Source organism: Octopus bimaculoides, chromosome 18 (genome assembly GCF_046866305.1).
Source record: "Octopus bimaculoides isolate indiv1 chromosome 18, ASM4686630v1, whole genome shotgun sequence".
NCBI classification, from domain to species: Eukaryota; Metazoa; Mollusca; class Cephalopoda; order Octopoda; family Octopodidae; genus Octopus; species Octopus bimaculoides.
The window spans coordinates 55,303,719-55,326,631 of record NC_142945.1 but is presented as its reverse complement, the minus strand read 5'-3'; the positions used below and the strand labels follow the sequence as shown (position 1 = coordinate 55,326,631).

General features: G+C 36.6%; 1 protein-coding gene across 1 annotated transcript in view; it reads right to left on the bottom strand.

Annotated features, from left to right (window-relative positions):
- LOC106875913 (uncharacterized) overlaps positions 1-22,913 on the bottom strand; it is a 57,288-nt gene extending 34,375 nt beyond the window's left edge. Inside the window, exons 1-4 of the mRNA XM_089366304.1 lie at positions 22,590-22,913; positions 12,958-13,530; positions 8,743-8,905; positions 1,178-1,332 (exon numbers count right to left, since the gene is read on the bottom strand). Of these exons, the coding sequence (XP_089222430.1) occupies positions 1,178-1,332; positions 8,743-8,905; positions 12,958-13,426 (787 nt within the window). The 5' untranslated portion in view covers positions 13,427-13,530; positions 22,590-22,913. The remainder of the gene's footprint in view (positions 1-1,177; positions 1,333-8,742; positions 8,906-12,957; positions 13,531-22,589) is intronic.

Below are 22,913 nucleotides of genomic sequence, written 5' to 3'. Positions count from 1 at the left end.
TAATGATGTTAAAACCCTATTTGCTGTGAAATAAGTGAGTTAGCTTATTTCCAAAACCACAACTATACAGTTGTGTGTGTGTGTTTGTGCATGCATGCAGACATTATATACATATATATATATATATATATATATATATATATATATATATGCACACACACATGTATGTATGTATGTATATATAAATATAAAGTTAGTGATGTTCAGAACCAGTTAAAAGAACATTTGTCATTATTTACGACAAATGTGTTCTTGCTCCGTGGAAAAAGCTTTGTATTGCTGTATTATATATCAGGAACTGTGTGGTGCTGTACCACCATAAAAAGCAAAAAGGAACGCAAAAAAAAAAAGGACAGAAAAAGAAGAAAAAAAGAAAATGACAAAGAAAACAAAGGTAGATAATTTCGAAGAACTGTAAAGAATGATCTGCTGGATGCATAAAAATGAAAATAGGGTAGTGAAAAAAAAGGGTCTGAACTTAATCAAGTTAATAATATCGCTGGCAATTGGATGCTTGAAATGTTGTCTTTGTAAGAAGAGGATGCAAAAGGTAAAAACACATCATGCAAAATGATCAAGAGAGACTTGCAATGACGGTAAAATGGATTGGAAGGGGGGGGGGGCATGGAATAAATTGGTTTCTAACAAAATGAAAAACTGCAAAAATAATCTTTAAAGTTGTTGTTGTTATTGTTGTTATCATTATTATTATTAAGGTTGGGTGAAATGCCTAGTGGTATTTCCTCTGTTGCTACATTTTGAGTTCAAATTCTGCTGAGGTCGACTTTGCCTTTCATCCTTTCAAGGTCAATGAAATAAGTACCAATTACGCACCGGACTTGATGTAATCAACTAGTCCCCTCCTCCAAAATTTCAGGCCTAGTGCCTTCAGTAGAAAGGATTATTATTATTATTATTAAATTATGACAATGTACAGGGTGTCCACAAAGTCTGGGTACATGGGGATTAGCACATACTTTAAGAAATTATTATTTCTTATATTCAATTGTTTATGTTATGATTTTATTTACTCCATGCACCCAGACCTTGTGGCCACCCTGTATTACAGTCGTTTTTTACTGTCCTTTATCTAATACCTTGCATCCCCAATTGCTGATGATGATGATGTAACTTACTAAATTAGATTTCAGAAATGTTTAAACATTAAATGATTTACCAATAATATCTCTGGGAGCATCTGTTTTTTGGTGTTGTTCTTTGTCGACATTTTCCCCATTAAGATTTAGCCTCCAAGCTTTCGAATCAGAAGTATTGAAAGAGCAAGACTCAGACAAATCCACACCATCCGTACTTTCCAGCGGTTGGTCATCTCTGTAAATAAAAACTGGATATGTTATTCAGAATCATACTTAAAAATTATAAATTAAGATTTTTTTTTTCTTCCAAGAGCAGGATATTTTTTTCTTTTGTTCTTTTGAACGGATGGTTTTATAATGGATGCCCTTCCTATTGCTAAACACTTAGGTGTAAAGTGGAACTGGAACCTGCTCCTTTTTTCATTTTTTTTTCCTCTCTGGTTAAACAAACTTGAACAAGTTGAACTGGTGCCTGGCTCTTATGGTAAGATTTGAACTTATGATCGTTTCATCATCATTATCATCATTATTTTTAACTTGCAAGGGTCAAACGGAATTTATTGAGGCAAATTTTCTGTGGCTGAATGCTCTTCCTGTCACCAACACTTACCTGCTTCCAAGTTAAGTAGTATTCCTCCATGACAAGAGAAGTTTCCAGAGAAAAATGGAAATGAAGGACACTGTTTGCATAATGGTGACATTTCTTTACAACTCTAGTGCACACACACACACACACGCATGCACACGTACATACACACACAGATGAAGAACTTCTTCCAATTTCCATCTGCTGAATCCACTCAACCCAGATACCATGTGACAATTATTCGGTAGCCATGATAAAACTCCAAATTTCGGATGCCAGGGCAAACATATATATCATCATCATCGTCGTTTAATATCCGCTTTCCATGCTGGCATGGGTTGGATGGTTTGACTCAGGACTGGCGAGCCAGAAAGCTGCACCAGGCTCCAATCTGATCTGGCAATGTTACTACAGCTGGAAGCCCTTCCTAACGCCAACCACTCCAAGAGTGTAGTGGGTGCTTTTACATGCCACCGGCATGATGGCCAGTCAGGCAGTTCTGGTAACAACCACGCTCTCAAAGTGTTTTTTACGTGCTACCTGCACGGGAGCCAGTCCAGCGGCACTGGCACCGACCAAGCTTAAATGTTGTTTTCCACATACCACCGACACATGTGCCAGTAAGGCGACACTGGCAATGATCACACTCAAATGGTGCTTTTTATGTGCCACCGATACACACACACACACAATTATTAGGAAAAAGCTTTTTGTGAAGACAGTACACAAAATAATTTATATAAAATAATGTCTCAAAGATTTTTGCAATTTTGAAATAAATGGCTGAAGTTGAAATGTCTGGAAAAATTTTACAGAGAACAACTTGTGTCATTGATATTGATTTCTGTCTTTGTTTGTTGCTGTTGCTGTTGTTATCTGTGCTATAGCAGCCATGACCTCTACCGGTTGTCACAGACTATTGAGATTAATGAGGTTGGCGTCCAACATGATCACCTTGTTGGTTAATGTCTGAAGGGGAACACATGGCATGGGAAGGGGTGGTGGTGGTGGGGGTGGTGAGGGTAAACAAGGTCACACACTTTTTTGAAAAGGTACATCATCATCATCATCATCATCATCGTTTAACGTCCGCTTTCCATGCTAGCATGGGTTGGACGATTTGACTGAGGACTGGTGAAACCGGATGGCAACACCATAGTGGATTGAAATGTGTTTTGCTGATATTTATTCCATCAGTCTCTTTTTGATATTCTGCTAGGTTACAGGGGACACAAACAAACCCATATTGGTTACCCAGTGGTGAGAGACAAACATGTACACACACACAAAGTATGCCCCTCCAAACCCATTGCATTTTGTCAAGCCATTCAATCCACGTGAGCTAGGAAAGATGATGATGATGATGATGATGATGATGTGTGTATGTGTATGGATGAAAGCAGGAAAGGTGATAAACAAAAGTAGGCATCAAGAGTGTATTTACATGGTGGGTTGCATACAGAAATAAGTGAACACTACAATCAAGTGTTATCTTTACAGCTGTTTCGGATGAACAATGACTGGTGCCATAACTATGTATATTATGTAATAACATTGTAGGTGTCTGGATTAGCATGATTCGGTAAGATCTGAAGCAAGATCATGTTACCCTGATCAGAAAACAGTATTTATGAATATAAGTTCAATAGGGAAAGAAAAGAGAAAGGTTCAGTGGGGTTAAAGTGAAATGGGATGGAGGGAGAAGGGTGGGGGTTGATGGTCGGAAGAGGTAGTAATTAAAAGACATCAGTTAACAACATTAAAGAAAGAAAAAAGAAGGAGGATAAAAATGGCAATGAAAACAGAGAAGTAGGTTAGATTGAAGGGACGCCAATGTCTAATGAAGAAGAGATTAAATGGGAGAGATTAAAAAGACAGCAATGTTGTGGGTAATCAATAGAGAGATGGAAGCAGTATAGAGTAAATCATGGTCAGTCATAAAGGAATTATAAAGAAGATGCTGACAGATGAATAAAGAAGACAGATCAATAAAAGGGGGGCAGGAGATTGTATGGGGTGCTAGTAAGAAAGAGAGGAGAGGGGGAAGGTGAGAATGTCTTAAGTGTGGCTAAATTTAGTGGTACAGGAGCACAGTCACTGACTCAATTATGAGCCCTCTACATAAATGGAGTGGTCATGTTTGGGATAAATCTGATCATAAGTCAGATGAAACAGGGCTGACTTGAGGCCAAACAATAACAACAACTTTGTCTTTCATTATCAAGACTCTGAGGTTAATTATAACAAATTAATTACCAGCAGCATACTATGTGATTAATTTAATCAGTTCTACTCCAAGCTACACATTTGGGGCTTCACAACAAAGTTAGAAATGAATATCATTAGTTTCTTAAAAAAAAAAAGGCAGTGGATCTGTAGAATTGTTGGAGTACCAGACAAAATGTCTTGTGACAGTTCCAGCTCTTCACATTCTGATTTCAAATCCAGCTGAACTCATCTTTGTCTTTCGTCTTCCTAAGGTTGATAAAATGAAATATCAGCCAAGTACTCAAGAGGAGATTTTAATCAACTACCCCCACGGCTGGCTAATTGTCTTACATTTCAAGTTTGAATTGAATTAAGTGTAATTTAATAAACCAGCATTAACGAACATTTTAGCAAATATATGGGAAAATGTAATTACATTTATTGTGAAAATGTAATTATGAATATTCAAATTGGAAATTAAAACATAAATTTATTTTTACAGGTATTTTTGTGACAATTTAAGAACATTAGAATAAATAAAAACACTATGTAATCAGCAAAAATTAGATTTTTAATACAAAATCCAGACTTCTTTCAGAAGACAGCAATTACAGGTTTCAAAGCTTTACCTGAAGCTGTATCTTCAGCTCCAAGTTCCTCACCCCCAAATCAGCACAGTAACAACAGCATTATAGGCCCTGAGCAAAGCAATGCACAGGGGCCACTACATACACAAACGTAGCATACATGCATCAGCACTGGACCCCTAGACACATGGGGGCCTGAGTAAACACAAGCTTAATTTTCTAACCACATAGTTTCAGGTTCAGTCCCACTGTGCAGCACATTGACAAGTGTCTTCTGTTATAGCCCTGCTACATTCTTTTCACTCTAACACACTTACCTACCCACCCTCTTTTTCAGTTCCCCTATCCCTATTCACTTTGAGGGTAGTCCACACTATATCTCTCTCACTTTCCAGCCAGGAAACCATGTATTCACCTCTTCATACAGATTCCTCCTCCCGTCCTTTAAATATAAGACTTCATTCAGTTTGAAGGGTCTGGCCTTGAAAGTACTCGGTGACCTCACTAGTACTGCTACTACATCCAGAGCACACTGGCTGGCATCAGGAATGACAGCCAGCTGGAGAAAGTGTGGCCAAGGCAGAGATTGGACCTTGGTGCAACCCACCCCCATCCCCACCCAGTTCCTCAATTTCTATCAAACTGGCCAACCCATGCCAGCATGGAAAATGGACATTAAACGATGATGATGATGATGATGAAGGTGATGATATATCTATGTATGTGTGTATGTATGTATGTATGATATATCTATGTATGTGTGTGCGTTACTGTTTTGTGTGCTCCACCACCCCAGCAATTTGGCAAAGGAAACCAACAGAATACATACCAGACTTAAAATATAATCACTGGGGCTGATTTGCTTGACCAAATTAAGGCCACAGTCCAATGCGGCCACAAGTAAAATGTTAAGAAAAGGAAAAATACTGCTCTGGATAACATCCACCCACCCATCCACCCAAGACATTAAAATTAATATCTTAAAGACAGTGCAGTGTCTGAGATACCACAAGAGTATTTAGTTTCATCTTTGAACATTTGGCAGAACTTGTCTTATTTCTTTCTTCTAAACACATGGCACAGAGAGTGGTCAAGTCTGATTGATTATTATCTTGTACTTCCAAACGTCTGGCCTTGTGCCAATGGAAATAAAAGAAATCAATAGAAGACATCAACCTCAAAGAGATGAAAGACGAAGATAGTCTGCAATGGAACTCTAAATGTAGATCAGTGTTTCTCAAAAGGTGTTGCACAAAGAACAGCTTCGTATGCAGTGTTAAAAATATACTGAACGACTTTAGGAAATTCATGATAATGTCTCAGTGTCTTGGGAAAGTGATTCAGAATTTTGTTGAATACAGAAGGAGATTAATGAAACAGGGTAAGTAAATTAAGGTAGATTAATGAAACAAGGTAAGTAAATTAAGGTAGATTAATGAAACAAGGTAAGTAAATTAAGGTAGATTAATAAAATAAGGTAAGTAAATAGTTTTATCTTGTTTCTTTCATTTGTTTCAGTCATTGGGCTGTGGCCATGCTGGGGCACCTCATTGAAAGGTTTAGTCAAACAAATCAACCCCAGCATTTATTCTTTAAAGTCTGATACTTATTTTATTAGTTTCTTTTGTTGAACCAGAGTTATGGGAATGTAAACAAACCAACATCGTTGTCAAGTGATGGTAGAAGGACAAAGACAAGCATACACTCAAACACACATATACAAGCTTCCACACAGTTTCTGTCTACCAAATTCATGAGTTATTGGTCAGCCTAAGGCTATAGTGGAAGACGCTTACCCAAAATGCCATGCAGTGGAACTGAACCCTAAACAACATCATTGCAAAGTGAACTTGTAACAGCTTTTTTTTTTAAATGCGAAAGAGATTAGACCCTACCTGGTGGTGGGGGGTGGGGGTGGAGGAATGGCATGGTCAAAGATAGAATAGTTTTCATCACAGGATTACTTGATCAGGGTTGACACCAAAGAGGTTTAACAACAACAACAACTTAGAACGTCGATGAACAAACCAAATATTTTAAATCACTCAACTGTTTCTGCCAAATTATCACCTTTCTCTCATTAATATTGATTTCTTACTTTCAGAACAAAGCCATAAATTTAGTAGCAAAGGAAGAGACAAAATTTTATGACATTCCTGCTTTCCCTTAGACCATTATTGGTTTAAGTGCAGTGAAATAGTTATGTCTAGAACCAGAGGTCATAAATGGTTCTTTTATTAAGACTGATTGCTTTTTTTTTTACTTTCTTTCTATTTTGTTTTGTTTATTTTGGACAAGGCACAAAGCCAATTTTAAATAGGAATTGGTATAGTTCTTTGAGAGGTATAGCTTGAGAGATGGTTTGCCATGAACAAGCCTAATGTTTTTACGATTATTATTAATAAGAGCAAATAAAGTAACAAATTTAGAAGAAAATATCTCTTTCCTACTTTCCAAGGTGAACTGGTTTTATTCCTTTCCATTTGTCCATATTTGTTTGATTCTTAATAGCATATAATTTCACTATTTTTCCCTTTGTTTTTGTAGATAATGTCTGACAGGTGGTAACTGGTAAAGAGACAACAACACAAAAAAAAAAAGAAAAGAAAATGGCCCCTATTTGTTAGGCTGAAGTCTAGCGCCTGACCTTTCAAGTAGCTATTATCACAGACACAATGAAGGCATTAATCTTTTCATTTCTCTTTAAATGTAATTATAGAAAATTAGTTAATTAGCCATCTTGTCATATCCATTATGAAGATTGGATTATTAAAAGTTCAACATATGCAGTATTTTTGTTGTATTACAGGGGCGAGTTAATATTGAAAAGCCAAATCGATCATAGCTATGAAGAAGATAAGAAGGTAAATGGGGTAAAACCAGATCAAATGTTGAAGGAATTAAGAGATTAAAGTACAGACTGTCTTATGTATATATCTAAAGAAGAATCACCAATGTTTCTATGAGCACAATGGACAAAAAAAAATCAATGAGAAAATCAATCCAAAGTTTTGTCATGTAGCACAGCTTTTACAGACATAGCTATTCTTCTTGTTAAGTGTTTCCTTAATGAATATCTAAATGTGTTTCCAGGTATTTAATTAGAGGCAAATAAAACCTATTAATATATTTCAGTGAAATCAAACAATCAGAAAACTATGTAAATACAATTAGAGCTCTGCTGTCTGGGAGTGTGCACAGAGGTGAGTCTGTCTAAGTGTGAATATGCAAATAGCAGAAACACAAGTGTGCACAAGTGTTCCTTTCTTAAGCCCAATGTAACAAGTGACACAAGTTTAACAAAGTGAAAAACAACAAATCACAAGACATTACAAGATTAATTGTTGATTTCTGTTGACAGCTTTCAAAAATGGCTAATGAGAGTCAAATCAACCCTGCTATATTACAGCTACTTATTTTATTAATTAGAATGACTGAAAAGCCCAGAGAGAAAAAGAGAAAGTGATTTCAACTCAGATCTACAGAAAGAGGAAACTAATTATGATGCTTTTAGTCTACCATACTACATTGTCTACTACCTTATTAGTATACTGTTAAGACTAACTTCAGATCACTCAATTTAGAGTGTAGTATAGTGAATCAAATGGACAAAGTTCATTTGTTTTACATCTGTTCTCCATGCTAGCATGGGTTAGAAGAATACATGTATTGTTTATACATATATAGATAAGACAGGGTGTAGTTTAATCTCCTAATTCCTTCAAGATTTCATCTAGGTTTACTCCATTTACCTTCTTATCTTATTCATAGCTATGATTGAAAGAGCAGGTAAGAAGGTATTGGAGCAGGTAAGAAAGTATTGGAGCAGGTAAGAAGGTATTGGAGCAGGTAAGAAAGCTTACTTCCTAACAATGTTGTTTCAAAGTTCTCTAAGTCACAATCTTATGTTTGTGAGAGCCTACCGTATATGTATTTAGCATGTAGAATGCTCTCCTTTTGCTCAGCTGTTTCCATAACCACAAGACTACAAAGCCAAACTTCCTAATTGTACAACCCTGAGTAAGTTTACTCTCTCTCTCATGCCCACACCATAAATTGCCTCAGTTCAACTTGCCATTGGCTTTTGGGTACATATGTGTGCAACAGCCCACTTTACACCCAACCCCTTCCGATTAGGGCATCCAACATCAGATAAATACCTTCCTTGGTCATGAAGGAACATGACTCCTACCATAGAATCTAACAAATCTAAGGGAAGCTTTACAGGTGAAATATTATAAGAAGAAAAAATCTGAACTCTTACTTTTGTCCCAGAAGTGAACGCTTGAGACTAGTTTTACCGACTCTGTCTTTACCGACCAACATAAGCCGTGTACGATAGACAGCCTCACTTCCTGAACAGCAGGCCTTCTCGTAGGCTTTGATAGCAGCCTCCCCTCGGACAAAGATTTCCTTAGGAGTATCATCTAAAATATAATCATAGAAACAAAAATTAGAAGATTACAGAAATCTCAGGTAAAACAGTTGTACAAAACATACCCAACAACACAAAAACCACCACTGCTACCATTTCTAAATCACAGTGATTCAGAAGGTTGCTTTCCAACCATGTGGCTTCCAGTTCAGTTCCACTGTTTGGCACCTTGGGAATATGTCTTCTACTATAGCCTCAGATCAATCAATGCTTTGTGAGTGAATTTGGTAGGGGGGAGGGGAAGTCTTTGTGTTTGTCTTACTACCACATGACAACTGGTGTTAGTTTGTTTATATCCCCATGACTCAGCAGTTTAACAGGAACCCAACAGAATAAGTACCAGATTCCAAAAATAAGTACTGAGATTGATTTGTTCAATGAAACCCTTAAAGGCAGTGCTCCAGGATGGCCAGTCTAATGACTGAAACAAGTAAAAGATAAAAGAATAAAAGGGTCTGGTACTTAATTCTGGTCTCCAATAATATTTAGTTGATGGGAGATGAACACCTCCCTGAAGAGCAACATGGTCTGTTGTAACTAGTTTTTCCTATCAGAAGGAATTAAACGTAACATGTCAAAACAACAAAATACACATCAATTTCAAAGTTCTTTGCCAACAGCAATGAAACATATCATTCATTGCACTGCTATACTTATGATCATTGACAGTTAAGTATGTCGTCCTATGTCACAATGCAATATTAAAAGGACAGACATTGAAATCAGATCCTTCCAAATAAATATTCATTTGTACATTTTAGTATTGGTTTACAGTCACCAGTTAAATACTACTTTCTCTTCTATTCTGAACTTGTGTAATAATTTTTTGATGTAAATCGCTCAGTCATATCTGCTACATTACTCTTACTACTTGAGATAAGACTGACAAGATATGATACTAAACTAAATTTTATTTGCCATCGATTCTATGACCTTGTATTTTTTCAAGGCCTCCCAGGCTGATGGGAAGAAGAGACAACGTTATCCTCAAACTGGTCCAAATGCTTGCAACGGAAAGAGGTCTGCTTACAGAATCCAACAACCAATACAAAACAACTACAAGATTTTTTATTGTGTTCCTACAAAAGATGGCTTTATCTGTAAAATTTAACACACCAAAATGATCATCAGATCAGAAAAGTTACCTTAAATATAGAACAGCTTTCTTTACAGGGGAAGAATTTTGTCTTTTATCTGCTTAACCCTATAAAACTAGACTCAAAAAAATGGCTCTTAAAAACTTAGTGGAGGAGGCTGAACCATTTGAGGGGAAGGGGACAACAAGATAGCTGAGACAACAAAGAGGATCTATAAGCCTGCGACTGAACCAAGCCTCAGGGCCATGTGACCCAATGGCTGAACCACAAGCTGGCAGGGGAGTTTCTATGTGCTGATAATTTGTACTGAAAACAGCAGCAAAATCTTCATAAAAACAAGCAAATTGAATATGGCCCTAGAGATAGTAAATCTGAGCAAAAAGTATGAGGCAGTTGTGGCTGAAATGCTTTTGACTCTAGTCTGCTCAATCAAGGCAGGTCTGGGGATTAAACAAATATGGACAAGTGGACAGTAAATGATGATGATGGTGATATATATATATATATATATATATATATATATATATATATATATAGAGAGAGAGAGAGAGAGAGAGAGAGAGAGAGAGAGAGAGAGAGAGAGAGAGAAACACACACACACAGACATTTGTTTTCATTAACTACGGATAATATTTTCTAAACCTGTGATAACATAATCTCAATATGTTGTACATACAGTAGTGTGAAACGGACTATCAGGCTGGCAACCAGACCAGCAGCTGTACAAAATAAATACATTGGCATCAGCAGTGGCAAGGCCATCATCATCATCACCATCATCTATGATAAAGGCAAGTTCTTCACTGAGCTGAGAGTAGGTCCTACTGTTACTCTCTTTCACCAGCCTTCAACATTAATCTACCTCAGTGTTTTCTACTTTTTGCCATTTTTGTCACTGTTTCACACCAGACCAGTTTAGATCAGGCAGGGCTATGATCAGAGATATTATAATTGCAATTTCACATAATATGGAAGACTATATTATCTGATGTGCCTTCCCTTTACTTGCCCTTTCTTTTTCAAGTGTGATTTGGCTGCTATTTCTAGCATGCTGAGTGACTACATAAAGACTCTACCATTTAGCTCAATTTGGTAAAAAGATGAGAAGCTAGTATTTATTACTCTGGACTTTTTTATCAGGGTAATCCTTCGTTAATGGTAAACAAAATATTAACGATCTATCCTCAATAATTAGTAAGACCAAAATTTTTTAATTTTTGGTTTTACAAACTTTACTGACAATTATGCTTATAAATCAAATCGATGATAAATTAGATTTTTAGAACATTCAGGTGAAAAACAAGTAATTTCTTGAAAAGAATATTTAGATTAACTTGAGCAATTAAATTTTAAAGAATAATAAATTAAACTAAGAGGCAACATTAAAATTATTTGTTTTTTCATAATTGCTTTGTTAAAAACACACAGATTATTTTATTATCGTTTAACAATTCACCGGAAGTTGCAGGTTAAAAAAAAAAGAATTTAAATTACTAGTTTTATTGAAAACAAATTTTCAAAGAAGAGATTGGGTTAAAGAACTGATTTCATCATAATGAATTAATGATTAATTAAACAGTGATGTTAACCTGTTGAGTCACTGGGATACCATGAACAATTTGTTCATTAAAGTTTATCGAAAGCAAAACAGCTGGTGGAACCCAGCATTTTCACCGAGCTTTACTCATAGCAACTGTTGAACAATACTTTAAAAAATATAGGAAATAATTAAAAATATAACAAAATCCTATTAGCACAAACTTCAGGAAACAGTTGCAACACTGACCACCATCATCGTTATCCTCACCACCACTAATATTGAAGTTGAGGGAACTCCTTTTCTAGAAGAATAATTCTAATACAATTTGCTAGAAGTAAGAGCAAAATCTCTCTCAAATCACATCCTATTGTCTTTATAATCTTTAAAGAAGGAAAAACATTGGAAAATGTAGTCAAAAATACGGCATATCTGCAAATTGGAAAACAAGATGGCTAACGCCTTGAATAAGAGGTCTGCGCCATAAAGATTGACCCAGGCTAAACACAAACAACAACCCCTTGCTTGTCATCCAGCCACTACTCTCATCACCAGTTTTATGCCTATTTTCCAGACTAGCTGGATAAGTCTACCCTCAATAGCATCTCTTCTTCACTCATCTTCATTCTGTGTAATCTTTTTGCTGGGCAGACAACCTATCAATATACACCATCATATAGACAAACATCACTCCGTACTTAGCTTTCAGCACATCATCTGCTTGTTCTGTCCATGTGTCACTGAGATGCAGCATCATACATGGTACACAGGCTTAATCCTGTAATGCCTAAATTATCAATATACAGAGAAAAACAAATTATTTATTGGTGTTTTTTAATTTATTTAAGAGTATGGAGTATGATTGATGTAAAACATTGAGTTTTATTACAGATCTATGTATATAAATTCTTCAACTAGTGAATAATTTCATAGCAACACTGACCAAATATTACAATTGTTTGCATGCAATAAATGTTGTTCAACTGCAAATAATTACAAACTATCAATTTTGTCCTTTTCTTCCAATAAGAGTAGACTATTTGAAGCATCAAGAATTATTAACAATATGCATGTATGCTGGGCAAGAAGGTATAACGAGATGAAGTGACTTCCCCACATAACATCCAGCATACTGTAAGCAATTTTTTGTTAGTTTGAGTTAACATTTTGTGGTAATTTGGTTTGTTAAGCAATATTTTATAATTAGTAATAATTATTGTGCCTCATAGATTTATGCTCATTCATCTCCCTACCCTACAACACCCAGTCTCCCATTCGTAATGGGCCTGCAATAGATGCAGGACAGTTCTTCTGATACATTTAAAATAAAATTTAAAAAAACACACATTTTATAGACCAATAAATATAGTAAATTTTTATTTGTGCAGTCAGAAAATGAAAATTAATTACCTGTAATAACCAATTTGACAGCTGATGTATTTCCATAAAGGTCAAGCAGGAACCACAATTGGAGGTGTGTTGGAATTCCATTCAGCAGAACACCGATGTAGTGATTGTTGACAAACAGTTGAAGCTCTCCCATGGAATTCACATAAAATGTTATGATGTGATAAGAAACAGCAAACTTTTCGTTCACTAAACGTGCCCAATATCCTTCCTGTTTAACAAGATCAGGATAAAGGTAACGTGGTAATGTGTGTTGTTCAAGAAAACACTGTGGGTCATTAGATGTAACTCCTATTCGTAAAGCCCCTTTCCAAGTCGTAATGCAAGTCATCTGGAGAGAAATCCGAACACCAATTTTCAGAGGTTGGTCACCAAATACAATACCATCACAGAAGTGCTTTTCATCTCGGTTGGCATGTAGCCGATTGTTGGACAAAGTGACAGCTGATCCATGCACATGATGAAATCGCATGGTCACTGATCAGCCTCACTCTTAAATGTTTCTTTCTCATATATTTATGTTAAACAGTTGCACAGTTAGCATTGTAAGACACCAGAGAATAGCTTCACTTTTTCCTACAACAAATTACAAAATATATGTTAGGCTCAAAATTAATTCAACACAACACATTTTATACAACAATCACAATTATTAAACCTTATATATCTTCCTCTCCCAGGTTTTGTTGGTTTTCAGTTGTCTTTGATGCTTCTTTAAATTTGCTTTTTTCCTAGGATGGAGTATTGGCCCCTACTCAAACCATTTTTACCTCTGGGAAGAGGAGGTCCATATTATCCTTTGACTTGTCCAGCATGGGAGGCCCTATAAGGAGCTTGTATTCTAGTAGTATAGCTCTCTGGGTCACTGAGGCATACAAGCCACCACACCACACCATTTTACTACTAAAAACAAAGAAATGGAAAACAAGTGGAAAGCTGCCGAAAATTGTTGGGTAGGGGCTTAATCTGACCGAATCAACCCCTGAAAAATCAATACTGGAAGGATTTTAACTTGTAAAGTTAAGCAGCTGAACTAAATGCTACACAGGCATTTAGTGTTGCCAACATGAAACTCTTTGGCAGAAGAGAAATTAAATAAAAACACTTGTTCTATCACGAGTTAGGTAAACAGCTTCCTCCATTCATTTATCCACCAAACAGTGTGTTATGTTCTTCAATATAGTTGTTATGTTTTATTGAGCAAGTGTGTGTGTGTGTGCGTGTGTGTGAATGTGCATGCACACACACACTGCTATCATTCCTATACACATTCTTTTCAAGTAAAAGTAAAGTTTTATGTGGTACAATTTCACTTGCAAATTATTTCACAGTATAATCAAACACACTTGTGATCCTACAAAGAAATTGCTAACAGTATAGACATAAAGCAATTTCCTTACATGTATGTGAGTGTGTGTGTGTTTGTTTATGTATGTGTGTAGATTATATATATATATATATATATATATATATTATATATATAGACCTCTTTTCATGATAAAATGGTTCTTCAAATAACTACTAGCATCTTCAAACCTGGCAGTTTATTATCAAAGACTACTTCAAGAATCAGCATTATTCCAGAATACTTCCATTCTTCATAGCTTACATTTCATTTTCAAGATCTGTTATACAGAAAACAAATAATCAATGATATTCAAGAAATACCACACACACACACACACACATACACACACATGCAGATATACATGTGCATAGCCTCCATGTCTATTTGTTAGTTTAATATAGTTTCCAAACTGCTTATTCAAGCTTAGAAAGGAATCAGTTGAATGAAATTGTGAAATAAGAAAAAAACTGGGGAGGGTAAATTCAATTCTAGATGGATGTCTCCAATGTCATGACACTAGTACTTCAGTTCTGTGCATTAAAAGTACCACTGCAACAACAAGTCCAAATAAGGCAACATGTAGCTAGCTGATGGGGTTAGCAACACATTGAAGAAGGGTTAGCAACTTATTGATCCGCAAAGCACAAACCAACAGCCATGTTGGCAGTTGAACAGCTGCAAAACATTAAAATTCTTTAAACATTGTATTATCACATAGATGAGGCTGCTGGATAAAAATCAACCGAACGTCAGATTAAGGGGAGGGGAAATGTTGTGTCCCTTCTCTTGATATCCGAAGCTCCAATCCAAACTGAAATTAACTTTATCCGTAACCCCATCTCCAATATCAATAAAACATGGAAAAATATCAGAAGTAAATGGAGGATTTAATTCTATCTTTCACTTGTTTCAGTCATTGGACAGCGGCCATGCTGGGGTACTGCCTTGAAGGGTTTAGCTGAACACATCAACCCCAGGACTTATTTTGTAAATCTGGTACTTATTCTATTGGCCTCTTTTGCCAAACTGCTAAGTTATGAAGACCACAAAGCAACACTGGTTGTCAAGTGGTGGGGTGGCGGATCAAACAGAGGCACACACACACCCACACATTAATGTTTGTTTTTATGTTACAAATATAAAACAATTTTGTTAAATTGAAAGATCACTCAACACATTTGGTAGAGAACACTGCAATACTCATCAACAGAACAGCCGCAGCCTATTTGGGCTACCATCTTCTGCAGGTCGACATTACAACATCCATTAGTAAAATTCTCTTCAATGGAACCAAAGTTCTGTCTTCCAAATGGAATTCTGTTTCTAGTACAGATAAATGTCAATTTGACCATTTGGGTCACCATTATCTTCTCTCTCTCTCCCCATCGCAGTAACCACATATTTCTGCTACACTCACCTGTCTCTATCCCTTTACCATATTTTAACCACTGAGCCATTTACCTTCAGCTGGCAGTGAAGGTACGTGGCTCAGTGATTTCTGCTGAAATCGCTCTCCAAAATGGTAGAATTGCTGACATAAAACTGATTCCAAATGTTATAGATGAGCATCTGATAAAAGCATCACAAGCCATGTTATCTTTGGCAGGTTTGTGTCAAACATCATAATTTTAGAGTGATAATCATACAGAGCAACGAAGAATATCATCCTTCCATTTTTACCTCTGCCTTTGAGGTTAAATACGAATGAGATGGCTTACTGAACAATGAGTAATATAGAATAGCATCAAAGTAGAAAATGTCTGTCGTTTCCTGAAGCATTTTGCAAAAGCCATGGCCTCCTTTTCAACAAAAGATTTTGCTTAGAGCAAACAAGAGTTCTGGAGAAGTGACAGGTTTATTACACTTGTGAAAAAACAGCCAAAATTATAGTTTGAGAAACCTGTTTCAACATGTCGTGGAAGTTTGGGAAAGAGAGAGAGAGAGATTAGCAATTGAAGTTTTAAACAGATTAATGTCTTTCGATGTCTCTTCTGCAATGGTAAAGCAGTATTTAGTAAGAGCTGAATTAGTTCTGAGAAAGGAGATACCTATCAAGATTGATAACTAAACAAACCTACAAGTTGAAGTTACTTAGTATTCCAGACATCAGGAAATCAATGAGGGGAGGGGGAGGGTCTCAATCTTTCTGGGTCAAGTTGCAAAGAATTATTTTCTATTTTGTATCCAAGGAAACAAATGGATGTTTCAGTCAAGATCCTACTGAACTTCTCGGTAGTTTTGCTAATGGCGGTAACATCGAGACAGGCTGGACTCTTTTGATATCATTGTTGGTAATTACACCATCCATCACTCTTAGAAAACTGCTTATGGAACAAGTCACACGAAAGGGTAAGCATCCACCGGCTTGATTTGCAATGTGTATATATATATATATCATATATAATTTGTATATATACATCATATATAATTTGTATATATACATCATTGTATGCTGCTTTCAGAATCAGTTTACTGTTGAATTCGTTGTAGAAAATAAAATGCAGGAGATCTTGATTTTCAGTATAAGGGAAAAGATGTGCATCTGGAGAGCAAAAAGCAATTTGTTATTTGTGAAAAGTCAATAACCAGTTTACCACTTGTTTCTTGCAGCTACCAATGGCACTTGCCATGGAGTGAGTGACAGCTCAGTGATAATGTCATGAAGAAATACAAATAATTACAGAGGCATCAAGCTGTTAGATCAGGTTATGAAAGTTACAGAGAGGGTCATAGCCCAACTAATTAGGGAGCGAATCAATTTAGATGAGATGCAGTTTGGGTTCATGCCAGGTAAAAGCACTACTGATGCCTTATTTCTAGTGAGACAGTTGCAGGAGAAATACCTAGCTAAGGATAAACCTCTGTACCTGGCTTTCGTTGACATGGAGAAAGCCTTTGACAGGGTCCCCCGATCCCTTATCTGGTGGTCAATGAGGAAACTTGGGATAGAAGAATGGTTAGTGAGAGCTGTGCGAGCCATGTACAGAGATGCTGCCAGTAAGGTGAGGGTTGGAAATGAGTACAGCAATGAATTCCGGGTAGAGGTAGGGGTCCACCAAGGTTCCGTCCTCAGCCCCCTCTTATTTATCATAGTCCTCCAGGCAATCACAGAGGAGTTCAAGACAGGTTGCCCCTGGGAGCTCCTCTATGCTGATGACCTTGCCCTAATTGCGGAGTCACTATCAGAACTAGAGGAGAAGTTTCAGGTGTGGAAGCAAGGTCTAGAATTGAAGGGCCTTAGAGTCAACCTAGCTAAAACCAAAATTCTAATAAGTAGGAAAGTAGATAAAACACAAACCCCTTCAGGTAGATGGCCCTGCTCAGTATGTAGAAAAGGAGTAGGTAGTAACTCTATAAGATGTACCCGGTGCAAGCTATGGACACATAAGAGGTGCAGCAACATCAAAGGCAGGTTAACTAACAAGTTAGTTTTTGTTTGTGGCAGATGTTCAGGTGCAATAAAGACTGTAAACAAACAGGAAACAACTTCTATCTCATTCCAGGGTGAAAAACTTGAGGTAGTCGATAGCTTCCGCTATCTGGGCGACCAAGTTAGTAGTGGGGGTGGGTGCGCTGAAAGTGTAGCTGCTAGAATAAGAATAGCCTGGGCAAAGTTTAGAGAGCTCTTACCCCTGCTGGCGACAAAGGGACTCTCACTCAGAGTAAAAGGCAGACTGTATGACGCATGCGTACGAACAGCCATGCTACATGGCAGTGAAACATGGGCTGTAACTGCTGAGGACATATGTAAGCTCGCAAGGAATGAAGCCAGTATGCTCCGTTGGATGTGTAATGTCAATGTGAATACCCGTCAGAGTGTAAGTATCTTGAGAGAAAAGCTGAACATTAGAAGCATCAGTTGTAGTGTGCAAGAGAGACGATTGCGCTGGTATGGACATGTGGTGAGAATGGATGAGGATAGCTGCGTGAAAAAGTGCCACACCCTAACAGTTGAGGGAACCCGTAGAAGAGGTAGGCCCAGGAAGACCTGGGCTGAGGTGGTGAGGCAAGACCTTCGTACATTGGGCCTCACCGAGGTGATGACTACTGACCGAGACCTTTGGAAATGTGCTGTGCGTGAGAAGACCCGGCAAGCCAAGTAAGATCGTTGCCAGTGCCCCTGGACTGGTTCTTGTGCGGGTGGCACATGAGATGCACCATTTTGAGCGTGGCCGTTGCCAGTACCGCCTGACTGGCTCCCGTAGGATTTTTGAGCGAGATCGTTGCCAGTGCCCCTGGACTGGCTTGTGCGGGTGGCACATAAAAGACACCATTTCGAGCGTGGCCGTTTTCGTGCGGGTGACACGTAAAAGCACCCACTACACTCTCTGAGTGGTTGGCGTTAGGAAGGGCATCCAGCTGTAGAAACTCTGCCAAATTAGACTGGAACCTGGTGTTGCCATCCGGTTTCACCAGTCCTCAGTCAAATCGTCCAACCCATGCTAGCATGGAAAGCGGACGTTAAACGATGATGATGATGATGATGATGAAGTCATTCTGTCTTCTCTCTGATAAAGATTTTATCAAACTGTGAAAAGTGGTGAAGTTTAGAAACAATTGGTGGAAAAGCAAAGAGAAATCACAAACATTGGGACAAATTGAGTAACATAAACTTTTATGTTCTTCCCAAGTTATGCTTTTTAAGTCATGTCCCAGAAAGAATCATAAATGTCCAAATTTAAATGTCTTTTCAAATAAATAACTATATATAAGATGTCTGAGATACAGAAAAATGAAAAAAACAGGGCTTAGAGGGAGAGATTTTTGTAAACTTGCTCATCCATCAAACTGGCTAGACTACCATATGATACACTATCATTATTATTATTATTATTATTATTATTATTATTTATACAATATTATATGATAGTCTCATGATAGCTAAATTACTAAATGCTTTCCTGCCAGAAATAGAGAGTTAAGTCCAACAACCATCAAAAATAGGTGAATGAGACTATAGCACAATATTATATTTAAAAAATAAATGATGATGATGATAATAATAATAATAATAATCCTTCCTACTATAGGCACAAAGCCTGAAATGTTGGGGAAGGAGTTAGTTGATTACATCAACCCCAGTATTCATCTGGTACTGACCCTAAAAGGATGAAAAGCAAAGTTGACCTAAGCAGAATTTAAAGTGAGAACGTAGAGACAGACGAAATGCCCCAATGCATTCTGCTGTGAGGGGTGGGTAGCATATTAATAATAATAAACCACACTATTAGCTAATATATGGGCAGATGTTTTTCTCATTTCTGGATTTTTGACAACTGTGTGTGTGTGTGTGCATGCGCACTGAGAATAGCTTTTAAGTCCATTTCCTTGATGTGTCCTAGTTAGAAGTGTTGATGGTGTGGATCTTTGTGAACAACAGGCTTATGAAAAATATCCAATCATTTTGGCAGTTGTGACATGTTTCATTCTTTGCTTGACCAGCACAAAAATTGTATTTTCATCTCTGGAAATTCAGTTGTGTGCTCACTAATAAGGGAGTTCGACTGTATTTGCTACATTTTCTGAAACCATTGAGAAACATTGTTGGTAAGTCTCCGTTTGTCTCTGCACAGCTTCCAGAGTTTGATCTTAGGTGATCGCTCATTCGAAATTTAATGAAAAGTTTTCAAGAAATCTTTATCAAGTATTTTGGTTAATGCTCACCTAACGATAACAATTTCTAGTTTCAGTGTCTGATGAGGGTACCTAGAATTGTATCATAAGAGTCAATGTCTTCTTCGCTTAGTAACTGTTTTCCCAATTACAATTGAAATCTCCAAAATTATATACTGCTGTTTAATGGATGCTATCAAGGGGAACTTTTGCAATGCTGTAGTTGATACAATTTTCAATATGGCTGAAGAGGGAAGATGAGAAGTTGTTAGTTGAACCAAGTGAATCGTTGTTATTCAGTTGAGTCTGAGAATTCAACAAGAAACTTTAAGAATCTGGTTTCCTACTGTGTCCACTCTATGTTTGTATGTGATGAAGTCCCATCAAAGAAAATTTTCCATTGTTAATTCTTCTGTTTCATTGAAGAAAGACGTGTCCCAGAGTACTTTCTGGTTGAAATTGTGAATATAATTGTTTCGGAATTTCAGCAGAATTGCTGTGACGTGAAATAATTGTTAAGAATGAAATGGTTTTATTCGGCTAAAACGTTCATCTTAATAATTCAAAGCACGAGTGTAAAGTAGACGTATTATAAATGGCTGGCTGCCAGTTTATTATAATGCAATTGGACAGAAAGTAGAGATGATTTCGTAGCAATATGTCAAATAGTTGTCAAACTAATGAAACCTTTGTACCTTCTCTTATAAATCAATTCACATCTTCGATGTGGTCTAAGAATATAAGTCAATCCCAATGTTTTATATTAGTGACCCCCCCGCGAGGATGAAAGACTAAGTTCACTTCGGTGTGATTTCAACTCAGAACATAAATGGCTGTAACTTAAGACCGCATAGAATTTTGTTGAACGGTTTAATGATTCAGTTAATCTAATAATTGTTGTCTCCTTAATGACATGGTTACATTTGTAATTAATTTTCTAACCACACACAACACCAAAATATCACAAAAAGAACTTCAAGCAGCAGCCAATTATTCAAATGATATCCTACAATCTTTAAGAAACAAAGGAGTCCCTAATATAGAAAAGAGACGGGATATTAAACAAGCGAATGTCTTTTAATCCTTAGGTTTTTGATCAATCATTGATGACCTGGGGCTAAACAAAGCACTTACAGAAAAATTTCATCAAATAATTTTAAATATTTTCTCAATGAAGTTATTTTTCTAGAAAATAAAAATCCTTTCAACGAAGTTTTGTGTTAAACTCAATAATGTGGCATGGGGTCTAAAAGTTTAAGTCGTCTTTATTTCTACACAGTCTATCTTGAACTACATTATTCAATGTTTCCTCCCCACTTTTTTGAAGATGGTAGAGCATGATTTAAGGAAAATATGGTTGCTATTTCTTGCAAGTTCAGTGACCTTGAAGTCCCAATGAGACTAGATTATTGTAAGATGTATATTAGTGATATTGGAAGTGCTTTAAATGAAGAATTCTAGGTAAAGTAGCGAGAAATAGATTTAAAATAGATAAGAATAAGGGCAGAAGATCAATATGATATCGAAGATGGAAAGAATAAGGCATTTGTTTCTGGTAAAATGCTAAGATTCACAAAGATGAAGCAGGAAAGACATGAGGATGCGATAGAAACTATGAAATGTTTTGCAATTCCTACTAAAACTAAAATTAAGATTTGTAATACAAAACCAGTTTTGGAATGGATACCCTTGAAGTTCCATACTTCATGAAAAAGGAAGAGTATTTGTGGGTGGGTGGGGGGGAGTTCTTTCAATCTTACATAATGTATATATATATATATATACATATATATATATATATACATATACGAGTTCTATACAGTTTTATGGTCTAGGAAGGTGTTTTCGAATAGTTTATTTTTTTTATGTCCCATACCTCTTGAGAAAGGAAATCGGAATACCAAAGTGGCGATGGTGAGGGGCAAAAATGTAAAAACAAATTGGAAATTTTGGAGAACTTTTTTTCTTCAGGAACATAATTGTCGATGCATGGAGCAGTCTAATGACTAAGACAAGTAAAAGATAAAAGTTATATATACATACTTGTCCCCCACCACCACCACCGTCGATTGACAACCGATGTTGGTGTGTTTACGTCCTCGTAACTTAGCGGTTCGGCAAAATAGACCGATAGAATAAGTACTAGGCTTACAAAGAATAAGTCCTGGGGTCGATTTGTTCGACTGAAGGCGGTGTTCCAGCATGGCCGCAGTCAAATGACTGAAACAAGTAAAAGAGTATACATGTATGTGTGTGTGTATGTATGAATGTATGTGTGTGTATGCATGTGATGTCTGTATGTATGTGGCATCGTTATTCATTTCCAGGTATACATTCGTTATATGCGAGATGCTTAAGGTCTGGTGCCCTAAACCTGAGAACTACTAACATATCTACGACTACACTTTGCAAACAAAACATCATAAACAACCCTGACCGTTGTCCAGTGACTGTTGTATGAGGAATAATAAAAAACACGATCGGCGAAGGTGATCAGTAGGACTTTAAAGTTTGGCTTCGTAAGAAAAGAAAGGAAAATACATAATTTAATAACCAAAGGAGGAAAACTGATGGATAGTACATATATATATTTTTATTATCGTTGAAATTAATATGGCCAGAGTATGTTGATAAACCAAATATAAATTAAATTTGTATATGTTGTTCTACTTACCTTGGAGTGTCAGATCAATATCTGCCACAGAGTTCTCCGACCGCTAGTAACATACTTCCATAACAACCGAAAACTTATCATCTCTGCCATAATGACTGACTAGAAACAAAGTTAGATACAATCAAGTAGTTATTATAGCATAGTAACTGGAATAATAAGAATTAATTATTCAGTCGACAGCTGCTATGACGATTACGAACAGGTCCAAGGAAAGATTTAAAAAAATAAAAGAGAGAAAAGAAAGAAACCTAGGGAAGCTGGAAAAGTATTTTTTCCAGTGTGTGCATATATATATATATATATATATATATATATATATATATA